General features: G+C 36.6%; 1 protein-coding gene across 1 annotated transcript in view; it reads left to right on the top strand.

Moving 5' to 3' along the window:
- HMCN1 (hemicentin 1) overlaps window positions 1-13,818 on the top strand; it is a 471,117-nt gene that overhangs the window by 177,466 nt on the left and 279,833 nt on the right. Inside the window, exons 5-6 of the mRNA XM_032862623.1 lie at window positions 424-595; window positions 2,970-3,076. Of these exons, the coding sequence (XP_032718514.1) occupies window positions 424-595; window positions 2,970-3,076 (279 nt within the window). The remainder of the gene's footprint in view (window positions 1-423; window positions 596-2,969; window positions 3,077-13,818) is intronic.

Raw genomic sequence — 13,818 nt, 5'->3', positions numbered from 1 at the left:
TGCTAATTATCTTTTAAAAGTTAGGTGTTTAAAGAAATCGAGAAAGAGAGAATGGTGGGAAAAGGGATCTCGCAATACTGGCAATACCATGTTCTTTTTAAAGGTTCTTTGCATTTCTTTTGAAAAATATGAAATGTCTGTAATATCTCTGCATATTTTATGTAACTGTCTTTTGGACACCATCATCTCATTTTGAATATATTATTGCATGTAGAAAACCTGACATCTGAGCATGGATTAAAGTAGCATTTTATTCTGAATCTGCTACAAGAACGGGAGGTAGGAAAAGGTTGCTATTCACTGTGATGAAAAGAAACCTGAATCATGTGACTCACCAAAGCAAAATACCGCATCTAGAAGTCGAGGCTGTGTAAGACTATAAATGTTCCCGATACCTCTCACACTTCTTCTTTTCTCTTCTAGGTGTTAAAATGGGTAGAGGAGGCAGTACAGTCCTCTAAAGTTCACCTCTTATCAACAGATCATTTGGAACAAGCTGTAAACACTTGGAAAATTCCTTTTGATCCCAGCCTAAAAGAGGTTACTGTGTCTCTGAGTGGCCCTTCTCCAGGGATTGAAATTCGCAATCCCTTAGGTGAGATATATCAAACATCATATGATAAAATACAAAAACCATAAAAGGTAAAAGTTTTTGTGTGCACTTATTTATGTCAGGTTAATGCTAACTTTATGAATAATTCAGCAAATACAAAAGTGACTAGGAAAGATGTTTAAAAAGATGAAACTGTTTTAGTCGTAATTATTAATTGAATTACCATGAGATTTTAAAAAACCTGAAACTCCTAATAATTTAAATAGATATTGAGTCACTTAATTGTAGCTAAACTGCTCAAAAGGAAAAAAAATTAAATTTGAGCCTGAAGTTATATTTTCCTAATTTATGTATGAGGAAATATTTCATGGTAACATGTTCTGTAAAATTCAGTATTTTATGTATTTTTAATGAATGACATGAAAAGTCTCCTTTTAAAACAACTGCCTAGTTCATTTTCTTTTTTTTAAAGATTTTATTTATTTATTTGACAGCGTTCGAGCAAGATAGAGAGCACAAGCAGGGGGAGGGCTGAAGAAGGTGGGGTGGGGTGATGTGGGACCCCTACATGGGGCTCCATCCCAGGACCCTGGGGTCATGACCTGAGCTGAAGGCAGCTGCTTAACCCACTAAGCCACCCAGGTACCCAAACTGCCTAGTTTTTTACCATATCATATTCTTTGTAAGGTTTAATTTTACAGAAGACAATTAAAGACCACATCCATGCTCTTATTAAAATAATATTTTGGGGTTGTTGGGTGGCTCATATGGTGAAGCATCTGCCTTTGGCTCAGATCATGATCTCTAGGTCCTGGGATAGAGCCCCGCATTGGGCTCCTTGCTCAATGGGGAGCCTGCTTCTCCCTTTCCCTCTGCCTGCCACTCCTCATGCTTGGTCTCTCTCTTTTTCTCTGTCAAATAAATAAATAAAATCTTTTTTGGGGCGCCTGGGTGGCTCAGTGGGTTAAAGCCTCTGCCTTCGGCTCAGGTCATGATCTCAGGGTCCTGGGATCGAGCCCCGCATCGGGCTCTCTGCTCAGCAGTGAGCCTGCTTCCCCCTCCCTCTGTCTACTTGTAATCTCTGTCTGTCAAATAAATAAATAAAATCTTTAAAAAAAAATTGTCCTTATTAAAAAAAAATCTTTTTTAAAAATTTACTGTTAAAAAAAAATTACTGTTTTCCCAATTATATGTTACAACCCTAAGAACTGGCCTGATTTCATTACTAGTTAATATTATAATCAGACTCACATTGAAAAGTAATCTAGTAAAGATAAAAACCTCATTTCCCTACTGGTTGCATTTAGAAATATTTTCCTTACTGTTGATGTTTGTAAAATATTATTATTTCCATTGTGGTTTTAGTGTGTTACTTTTCTTAACCTATCTGTGAGGATTTATAGATATTAAGAGGGTAACTAGCTTTCTTATTTATTCAGTCTGAGTCTTAGAGAATAGCTAATCCCTAAAAGAATACAGACCGGGAAATTGTCTTTAAGGCATTCATACTACCAATCAAATTGAAATGTGCAAAACAAGCAAAACCTATCTTTCAAGACTCCTCCAGGTTTAGCCAAATAAATGAATTTGTCCATAGAGGTAGCACTCCCTTCTGATATCCATGCTACCCAGGAAAGAGTTGTGGTTTTCACAATCTGGATAATTAAAAATGCCCATATCTATTACATGGTAGTTGTACTACTTAAAAAAGTCATTGACATTGACATCGATATTTTAAAAGTTATGTGACTGTAAAACTTTTGATGCAAACATGGGATTCTTATAATTGATTAGTTTTTTAACTGTAGAAGTAGTCCATAGGAGAGCCAAGAGTGAAGTCAATAACTAAACTATGGCTTACTTCCAAATTTGCTTTTCTTCTTCTCTAGGTTCCAACTATTAGATACTTGAGATAAATCTCAGGTCAGTAGGAGATGGTATCATGCTACTTCCTTCCACTGCCTCCTTTAAATATGACAATAAAAGCCTTCTCCTGTGCTTGCTGGAAAATAGCTTAACATTCTGTGCTTTGTGCACAAAAAGGCCCAAGGCTCTCATGTTAGTAATACCTTGAGCAATCTCCAAAAAGACATTTTTTCTGGTTTACTGTTCTTGCCATCTATTAAATTGGAATGTCTCTAGTGACAGCACCTAACTTCTCAGTAGCCATAATAATTGTTATCTAGTTTGGCTTTGGCAAAATTAGACTGTCAATTGTTATTCTTATTTTTAGACCAAATCCACATGGCAAATGGGAATCAATATCCAGAAACCATAAAATTAAACCTATTTTAGATATAAATAATGTTTTGAGCTAAAGGCACAAATGTCCATCAGGTAACTTATATTAGAAATGTATACAGCTAACACACATAGCTGAAATAAAGATTGTACTTGTTACCTTTATGTCTTTCAGGGAAGCTGATAAAAAAGGGATTTGGCTTGAACGAGCTATTAAATATCCATAACTCTGCCAAGGTGGTGAATGTTAAAGAGCCAGAGGCTGGAATGTGGACAGTGAAGGTATGATTATCTTACAAAGTCTGTGTATTTTACTTTGTTGTCAGCATGTTTTATAAAGTGTATACAAGTTTACATATATCTTCCCTTGCAATCATGGAGAATGCTTTTACCAAAGAGCAGTATATATAGTGCATTTGTAAAGGTGTTTTGATCCTGTGAATTTGGTAAGATTAAATTTTAGTGGCCATGAAATGCATTGATGTCACCACAGAGTGAATTTAAATTTCTCAGATAGTTTTCCGATAATCGAATCTGGAGATTGATTTTATTATACACTCCTACCTCCAGAACAGAAAGAAATAGAGCCTATAGAGAATAATGGTTAGGGGTATCGACTCTAGTACGGGGCTACCTGGGTTGGATTCTCAGCCCTGCCTCTTAAAAGCCACATTTCCTTGAGACTGTTAAATTCTCTGTGCCTTGCGTTCCTCCTCAAAATGTAGAGATGGCAGCGATAGTTCTTTACTTGGTAGAATTGTGCTGAGAATAAAATTAAGATGCTGCAAGTGAAATACTTAGTAGCATAGTTCCCATTACAAAGGAAGCACTCAAGTTCTGTTGGCTATGGTTATTTGATGGATCTGTATTCCTAGTTTATTTTAACACCAACTGGTATTTGGATCCTAAAATACACTCAGTAGTGTATGTTCACTGTAAGCCTTGTGTTAGGGTGATATGGAGGAGAGTACATACACCCAGAATTCAGGAAACGACATGCTGAAATCCAGTTCTGCTGCAAATGGTACATGGGACCTACTGGAGTGGCTATTTTGAGTGACTTGTCCATATTTCCCAGGGTTTTCAGTGTGCTCTGGCCTACTTCCAACTCCCGTATCTCCATTACTGTGTCCAGGAGGGTTTGTTTTTTTTTTTTTTTTCCCCCAGAACAGAAGAAGGCTGTTCAGCCAGAGAATGAGACCCCTCAGGAACCGCTTTCAGTCTCTTCAGGAATAAGCTCCTGTTGTCCACATGGGAGCAGGGTTAAAAGCACACTTTTGAGGCTGCATTTCTTTTCCTGTATCATTTCTCCTCTTCCTATTAGCATCCTTTGTACCTCCAAAATAAACAATGTGCTCTAGAATCCTTCTGGGATAACTCGAATGAAGATACCCCTTGCATCATTTACTCTTGCTGTCTCAGCTTCCCTACATTAAAAAAAAAAAAAAATGTATTCATGGATTCCTGGTTGAAAGGGTGAGCCATTGTGAAAGTGCACTTGACACCGTAGCAAGTTGAGGCACCATTTTTGAATGCCAGGTTTTGTTTTTGTGTTTTTTTTTTTAATTTTTATTTAATTTCTTTTCAGTGTTCCAGAATGCATTGTTTATGCACCACACTGAATGCCAGTTTTGTTTGCTTTTTCCTTTTTAAAACAATGCCTATATTAATTTTCCCAACTTAATGAAAGTTTCCACCATAACTCCATTCAAGCCCTAGAATATCGGTTCTTTATTCTCAGAACTCTCAGCTTTGTAGGAAAAGTAGAAACTGTAATATGGATTTTTTTGGAAGGTGGATATTATGGGGTAAGAGTATAAGTGAAAATATAGTGAAAGTGAAATATAACGGTCCATTTGCCTGTTTTACTCGCCCAGTTCCCTGCCCATACTAGTTACTCAGTATTTACTGGGTGCAGTATTGACAATGATGAAGACTTTACTGCTCTGTTTTAAATAAAAATGGCCAAATTTGATGTTATGGTTATTTCAACCAACTTGCCCACAGTATGACTAGTGTTGAGTCTGACTTTTTGTGACCACAGTTGGAAGGCGTAGAGGAGGTTCTGAGTCTCTTTTTTCCTCAAATACTTTAAGCATGACCTAAGCCCGCAGTGTCTTGAGCTAGTAGGTTCATTGAGGCAACTTGTTCTTACTTTCTGATTAAGACATTGGTTATTGATTGTGAAATATGTACAAGTGACGACATTTCTTTTGCATTATTGGCAATTTATTGCGAAGTATTTGAACCACATCTACAGGTGATTTGGATTGCTACCAGTGGTATTTCCTCTAGTAAAACTCTTGCCTAGAAGAATAGGAATATTGCATAGCTGTGGTTTTAGCTCGTGCCTAACACACCTACCCATTCAGTCATCCATTCAATAAACATTTATGGTGTTTCTGCCCTTGGCCTTGTTCCCCAGTATTTAATGGGCACTAAGCACCTTTTAATTGATAATTAAGAACAGAGAAGCACTGAGGATTACTCTGTGAGTGAGGAGGGAGATGCTAAGGGGATGAGGTGATGGGGACTCGGTTTAGACAAGTCTCTAAGCTCAGTCTCCTATAATTAAGAAAACAATAAAAGGACACAGTATCTATTATCATATTATCTTAAAATCATATCTAGTTCTCACCCCAAAAGCCTCTGGTTTTGCCGTTACCCCATTTCTAGAGCACAATTAGTGGCAGCTGAACAAAGGACACACATTACAATGCATTTTAAAGATAATAAGCTTATTTTGCTCCTAAATGAAACGCCAAAATAACATGTCAGGTTGATGCAAAGGAAATTGAGCTGAACCTACTGATACAAATACCACTGCTGACTTTGGCTTTCCCTTTCAGATGGCTAATGAGTGATAATGTTTTACATGTGCACTTTCTCCAGAAGAGAAAGGTCTGAGATTAGATAGTATATCCCTGGTGTTATCTCCCATGTACTCTGCTATCTGGAAAATGTCTGCTCTATTAGTAGAATTAATAATGGCTTTTTGATTATTTCACATAGCAGTTTTCAATCCCAAGTACAGAGAATAATCAGTCTATTATTTGACCTTAGTATGGTATTCAAAGGCAACCAACGAGCCTCAACCAATCCTGCTAGCTGCTGTCCATCACTTGCCTATATGCTCTAGTCAAATATAGCTTTATACTGTCCCTCACCCCATCTCCTACCACATTGTCTTGCCCCATGATTTCTCTTAAGTTGCTCCTTTTCCTAGAATGCCCTTGCTTTCCATCTGACTTACAACTTCCACGGCAAATGACAACACTTTTATCAAGCCTTTTCTGACTTTTTCCATCTGAAAGGCTCTCCTTTTCCCTCTGGCTTTCTACTGCAATTTTTCTGCAGTAGAAAAATTTGATGATTTTCTCCCTTAAATATTTTTTTTAAAGATTTATTGATTTATTTATTCGAGAGACTAGAGACAGAGAACAAGAGAGAACACCAGCAGGGGGAGGGGCAGAGGGAGAGAATCTCAAGCAGACTATGTACTGAGGAAGGAGCCCAGGGAGGTGCTCAGCTCCATGACTCATGAGATCATGACTTGAGTGGAAATCACCAGACACTTAACTGACTGAGTCACCCAAGCACCCCATGATTTTATTTCTGTACAGATTTTCTCTTTCTGTTTTACTCTAGACCACATTTTATCACTGGCATATGCCACAATGCCTGGGAAGGAACTGTATAAATATTCATGAATAAAAACTAACGCATTTATTCTGATGATATCCAAGGAAGCAGGCTGAGGAGTTGATTTTAGCCTCTAGTTGATGTGCTGGTATGGGACACCTTAATTTGTCCATGATTTAATATAATTAAAAAACTAAAAATAAATAAATAAAAAAATAAAATGCTATGACAGTGGTAGTTTCTTTTCTTCTGTAGTTTTCCTTTAAAACCTTGGTAGTTACGTTTCTGTGACTTATTAGGGCACTCTTACCAAACAGAGACAATGAGTCAACTCATCCATATAGGTTGTATAAATGACTCGGGTGTCTGATGCAGACACCTCTGATGCTGGTGAAAACCTGTTAAAAAAAAAAAAGGAGAGTTAAAATAATGTAAAGTTTTATTAAAAACAAAAGGGAAAGTCATCTTATGTCCCTAAATTTCCATTGTAGGGAATCTCCAAATCCTTATTTTTAAGGATCTTATTTCTGAGCAATACAGATTTTCCATTCAGGGAGCTGTATCTATATATAGAATATTTGAATATAACCACAGAAACTCTCAGGCCAAATTTTGTCGTCTGTTCCTTCAGGGAAACTTCCTACGAAGACATCAAATAATTGTCAGCACCCTTTGGGTTTTTACATGGCACAAACTGCTTCTGTTAGTCTAGGATTATCAGTGCGATCATGGAATCTAACACATCCCCTGGGTCACATTTCTGTTAAGTAAATTTGGATAAATTATCCTTAGGTAACCTTCCACGTAGAGAAAGATGTGTATGCAACCACATGATCCTATTGGGATTCTGAGACTAATAGAAAATATTCTGGTTTCAGATGGCTATGTTGGTTGCCAGAGACTACTAATGGATTTTCTAAAGATAAGAATATTTTAGAAATCATACTCAAGTGGCATAAACTTGTTTAGGAATCATAATTTTAAAAAATTCAAGTCTACAATGGACCACACAAAAAGATTATTATGCTCGCCTCCAATTATTCTCACCTGGTGACTCTTAAATAAGCACGGAGACTATACCAGGTGTGTTATTTAAAGGGATTAGGTACATCCTTAATTCAGATGTTTTGGGTCAATGGAATGCTTTATAGTGGATTTTTCCTGGAAAATTTCCCAGTTATTTTAGGGTGCTGATATCAGGTTATCAACCAAATGGAATGTTTCCTTTAAAAAAGAAATCAATACACTTGTGTTATATATAAATGCATATGTTTATCTATATGTATATATTGAAATAGAATTTATTCTGTGCTTTGGGTCCATTTCTCTCCCTGTATCACATTTCTTTAAAAACACAATGTTAATAAAATGATAGTATTTAAATCTAGCTAGCATTATTATGTTTTGTGCCTGGCGTGATACTTAGTCCATAGTAGGTTCTCAGTAAATATTTGAAACCACCATATTTCTTTAATTTCTGAAGAGCAGTATGCCATTCAGGAACAAATACTTTGAAAAGAGTTGGGCATCTTTTTTTATTATTTTATTTTATTTCTTTTCAGTGTTCCAGAATTCATTGTTAATGTACCACACCCAGTGCTCCATGCAATACGTGCCCTCCATAATACCCACCACCAGGCTCACCCAACCCCCCACCCCTCTCCCCTCCAAAACCTTCAGTTTGTTTCTCAGAATCCATGGTCTCTCATGATTCGTCTACCCCTCCAATTTCCCCCAACTCACTTCTCCTCTCCATCTCCCAATGTCCTCCATGTTATTCCTTATGCTCCACAAGTAAATGAAACCATATGATAATTGACTCTCTCTGCTTGACTTATTTCACTCAGCATAATCTCTTCCAGTCCCATCCATGTTGATACAAAAGTTGGGTATTCATCCTTTCTGATGGAGGCATAATACTCCATTGTATATATGGACCATATCTTCTTTATCCATTCGTCCGTTGAAGGGCATCTTGGTTCTTTCCACAGTTTGACGACTGTGGCCATTGCTGCTATGAACACTGGGGTACAGATGGCCCTTCTTTACACTACATCCGTATCTTTGGGGTAAATACCCAGTAGTGCAACTGCAGGATCATAGGGCATCTTTTTAAATTTAAGATCCACTACTTAGTATCTTTTTGACCTTAATGAAATTACCTTATTTCATGAGTCTGAGAAAAATAGGGAAAATAATACCTACTTACTAACACATTAATGGTATAATTAGTTTTTCTTATACTCTTGAATATGTGTAAATTGAAAATTATCTTTATACTTTCATTAATGCAAATTATATGTGACTTTCATCCCTACTCTGGCTTTTTTTTTTAAAGATTTTATTTATTTATTTAACAGAGATCACAAGTAGGCAGAGAGGCAGGCAGAGAGAGAGAGGGGGAAGCAGGCTCCCTGCCGAGCAGAGAGCCCGATGCGGGGCTTGATCCAAGGACCCTGGGATCATGACCTGAGCCGAAGGCAGAGGCTTTAACCCACTGAGCCACCCAGGCGCCCCTGGGCTTTTTTTTTTTTTTTTTAAATAAAACATTGAAACTCTTTAGGAAAAAGAAAGCAAAGCCAGCTCTATCAACCAGATTTTAATTCAATTTATAATAGGATAGTTTTCACATTTAGTAGTAGGAGGAATTCTCACTGGCTTAATACAAGACAGTTAATTCCTTACTAATGTTACATGCCCTTTGGGTGTTGACAAGATATTCTACTTTACGCAGTCATTTGGGAACCCAAGCTGATGGAGACTCCACAATAATTTAGAACATTCAGCCTCTTCAGTTATTATAGGGAGGGAAAAGACTGGAGGATGTGCATTGAATTTTTAGAAAAAGGGAGTTGTGTCACTTCTGGGATGACACAGACATCTCTGTGAATGGTAGACATACTTTACTCCCTATTACCATGGCCTAGCAATATACTGGATCTAGCTTGTAATGGCCAATAGAGGAAATTATACACTTTTTCTTCCTACCTGTGTATTCAGTAATGTCATGTGGGAAACTTGAAATCAGCCTTGGTGGTATTATTTACACCAGCAAATGCCAAAAATTAAGGCTTCTCCCCCCCTCTCAGAAAGCAGTTTACTAATGCTCCACTAACCTGTCCTAAGTGAAAGCATATTTAGAAATGTAACAATGATAAATGAATAGGTGGAGGGTATTATTGTCTGCTACCCATAGTGTCCAGATCAGCCCAGGGATTATTATCCTAAAATTCTGTGCATAGACTTAGGTCCTATGGAAAGAACACTGAGCTTGGAATGGTTGCCATTGAACTTGCTATCTAAACCTAGGCAAGTAATCATTTATTTGAAAATCAGTTTATTTCCTCTCTCTCTTTTAAAAAAAAACTTTAAATTCACTTAGCAAATATACAGTTTTTGATGTAATGTTTAGTGATTCATTGGTTGTGTATAATACCCAGTGCTCATCACATCACAGGCCCTCCTTAATGCCCATACCCAGTTACCCCACGCTCCCATCCATCTCCCTTTCTGCAACCCTCAATTTCTTTGTGGTGCTATAAAGTCATCTTTGTATGCAGTAGGATTACATGAAATAATGTATGAACATACTTAACACAATGCTCCTAGAAAATTTCAATAGATTCTTGATGAATCTGGCATTCACTAGTACTTAAGGAATCTAAGGAAAAGTACCAACATTAAGCATTTAGACGGCTTTAATATCATTTGTTAAACCTACACTTATTAAATACCTATTGAGTAATATTTCATAGATGGTGAATATGATATAGTTACTGCCTTAATGGACTTTCAGTATAGAGAGGTATTTAATAGGCCTTTATGCTTAAACTAAGAAGTAGATCCATGTGCAATAGAGCTGACCAGGAAGACTGCAGAAGAGTAACTCATGTTTCCTGGAGCTCTCCATGGTGCTTGTTTACAGTACTTCACTCTGTCCTTTTTAACTGCTCACAGACTCCAGTCCAGAAACCTAGACTCTGGTCTACTCTGCTCCTTCTTTTCTCTTACTCCTTTGTGGATCAAGGCTACTTGTTGACCACCTTTAGGATGCCAGTAAATATCAAATATAATTTTATCTTTGCCTCTGCTCTGCTCACACTGCAAGCAGCCTGTGTATTCCTGACTCAGACCCTTCTATGACTTAACCAACATGACATTTGCAATTCAGAGCATTAATGAATTCAGAGTAATTTTTAATTCATGACTTTGAATTCAGAGAGTAATTCACTTTAATTCAGAATAAAGTTCATAATAGATCTTTATGACCTTAAAAATTGTATGAGTAAATATGCTTTATGAAATACTTTCAGAAAATCCCTCTGTATGGAAAAACTGTATGAAAGACTCTCAGAGTTTCTAGCCCATACAAATCCTGTTTGGTGTCTAGTGTCTAGAAATGTTCCTGTTATGGTTGGAGCTATCATGCTGTTTCTAGATTTCCCTCTTTTTCTTCTTCCTCCTCCTCCTCCTCCTCCTCCTCCTCCTCCTCCTCCTCCTCCTCCTCCTCCTCCTCCTCTTCTTCTTCTTCTTCTTCTTCTTCTTCTTTCTTAAAGATTTTATTTATTTATTTGGCAGAGAGAGAGAGATCACAAGTAGTCAAGCAGAGAGAGAGGGGGGAGCAGGCTCCCTACTGAGCAGGGAGGCCAATGTGGGGCTTGATCCCAGGACTTTGAGATCATGTCGTAGCTGAAGACAGAGGCTTAACCCATTGAGCAACCCAGGCACCCCTAGATTTCCCTCTTCTTAACTGCAGAAGCAATGAGTTTAGGGTGGTTATGTGCAGAAATGATACTTCAAGATATTCTGAGGTAGATAGATGCTTTTTGAAGTCAAATTCAAATAACTCACATGATATAAATCTACATAATTTAAAGACCAAATAGAAAAATATTAAATCAGTAACTGTGGTCTTACTAATTTTATTATACATAAAGAAAAATGACACTAAAATAGCTAGAATAATTTGGAGGGGAAAAAAGGGGAAAGAATATGCAGCTGGACTGCCTCTCAGACTCAGTTACAGAATTAGCTGAATATTCTTTGTTGCTCCAAGACCTTCATATATATTGTTCCTCCAATCCCCTTGTGTCCATAACATGTGAGAATATAGAGCCTTCTCCCAATATTTCTGGAGTTTCCTGAAAGCTTTCTTATCTCCCAATTATGCGTATGTTGATTATAACTTCTGTACTTTGATGCAGGGCAAAGTTCAGCCTCATTAAAAAATATCACAGGAAATCCATTAATAACAAGACTTTTGTGAGTTTAGCAGGTTTAACTGTATGCAGGTTTGGTTTTCTGTCTTGAAGCACCTTGTCCGCTTCTGCTCTCTCCTTGCCCCCATCCTTCTTTTCTCTCACATGCCTCTGCTTCTCTCTCCTCTGAATTGTCTTGGAAGTTTCACATTACTATTTTAGTGTAATCTCTAAAACCAGCATAATCAAATCCATTAAGATAGTCATGAGAAATGCATGGGGTGCCTATCAATGTTGGTTTCTGAAGCCTCACTGAGTTCATATCACATCTCTGCCCCCTGATGTATTTATGACTTTGAGCAAATTACTTAATCTCTCTGATCTGTGAAATTAGGATAATATACTCCCGTACAGGGTTTTCGTAAAGACCAATAGTGATTATTTATACTGTTTTACAGTATGCATTTTTTATATGTTAGTGTTTCTTTCTTTCTCTTTGTCCTTTTCCTGGTTCATCTTACCATCATCATACATAGGACCTTTTGTTCTTATTAACACTAATATTTGAAAAAGGGAGCTCAGCTAAGAAACAGACTAAAATAATAGTTTATCTTAAGAAAACAGACTAAAACTATCAAGTAAACTATGGTACTTTTTTCTTAAGATATATTTATTTATTTTAGGGAAAGAGAACACATGAGTTGGGGGAAGGGGCAGAGGCAGAGGGAAAGGGAAAGAAGCAGACTCCACACTCAGTGCAGAGTCCCACATGGGGCTGATCCCAAGACCGTGAGCTGAAGTCAAGAGTCAGCTACTTAACTGACTGAGCCACCCAGGTGCTCCTATGGCACTTTCTTATAAAGACATTTTAATGTGATGTTTTGTGTTCCTATAATATTATCCAAATATTATTGTAATTCTTTTAAGAGAATGATTAAAGAATGATAAATGCATGCATGAGTATCAGAGGTCTTTTTTGACTTAATTTAAATCTCTTCCTTTTATTATTTTTAAACCATAATTTTGGTTTATTTGTGATGTCCTTTGCTCCCATTACCCTAATTAATAGAGTTGGATATAATTTTGCATGAAAACTGACTTATTTGGAAGTATCTTTTGTTTACAAAACCTTTTAAATTCTATGCAGATATTCCTACTGTTTATCATATAATATAGAAACATGAAGTTAAAATATTTTGTTAACTTATTACCCTTCATATTTTTGTCATTGCTCAGAGAATAGCAAACCTACATCCTTATTTCAACATACTTTGTTAAATAGTGTATTTTAAGGATGAAAATTAATTTATTTTACACTAAGTCTACAGTGATTATAAGGAAGCTCCCTATTCATCAACTCTACTTTATTTTTAATGTATTCTTTAGTAATGGAAGATGTTATATTTTCAAGCATGGGTAATTTCTAATTTTCTCACATAGATATAAATTAGATGTATAGATAGATATATATATATAGATATAATATATAGATACATATTTTTGCTTTATTATATGGAATTCATGACACATTTTCCTTTAGAAATAATAGAATAAGTGGTGGTACTGAGACCCCCACACTTAAACATACAGTCTTTTTAACCCTTAGGAAAGTGAGCTGTAGTCATTAGCAGCATCCTTTATACTGAGAATACAAGAAACCTGTTTTTATGGAGATGTAGGTTTTTTCTTTTCTTTCACTTTTTTTTCTTTTGGGGTTTTTGCAGGTTTTGCTCAATGACAAAAAAATATGGTAGCAAAAGGGACATATCTCCTCATCTTTCCTCTTCTTGTTGGTAAATAACAAGGAACCACAGTGATTTCAGGAAGGCTTTGTAGTTTGCAGAGCCCTGGGGATGGCATGTTTTTAATCATGGTGTGGGCTTAATCTGGCTGCTCACCAGATTAAAATTTTATGTATGGTTATGTATAATATAGGCACATATATTTCTAGTGCATTCTATCAATGCTACTATCATGTGGTCATTTTATCTTGAGAATCTTGGTGATCAATGTAAAAAAAAATAATGGTGAACTCTTATTCATAAATGTTGGGTGGGTTTTTGAAATGTAGATTCCTAGGCTCCACTCACCAAAGATTCTGATCCAGTAAATCTGGACTGGAGCTCCAGAAGTCTGCATTTTCAAGAAACAACCTGAGTGATTTTGTGTAGCTGTAGATAGGTG

Source organism: Lontra canadensis, unplaced genomic scaffold (assembly GCF_010015895.1).
Source record: "Lontra canadensis isolate GAN:19392208 unplaced genomic scaffold, GSC_riverotter_1.0 scaffold24, whole genome shotgun sequence".
Taxonomy (NCBI): Eukaryota; Metazoa; Chordata; class Mammalia; order Carnivora; family Mustelidae; genus Lontra; species Lontra canadensis.
The sequence above is the reverse complement of the archived record's forward strand: the minus strand, read 5'-3'. Positions and strand labels throughout refer to the sequence as shown.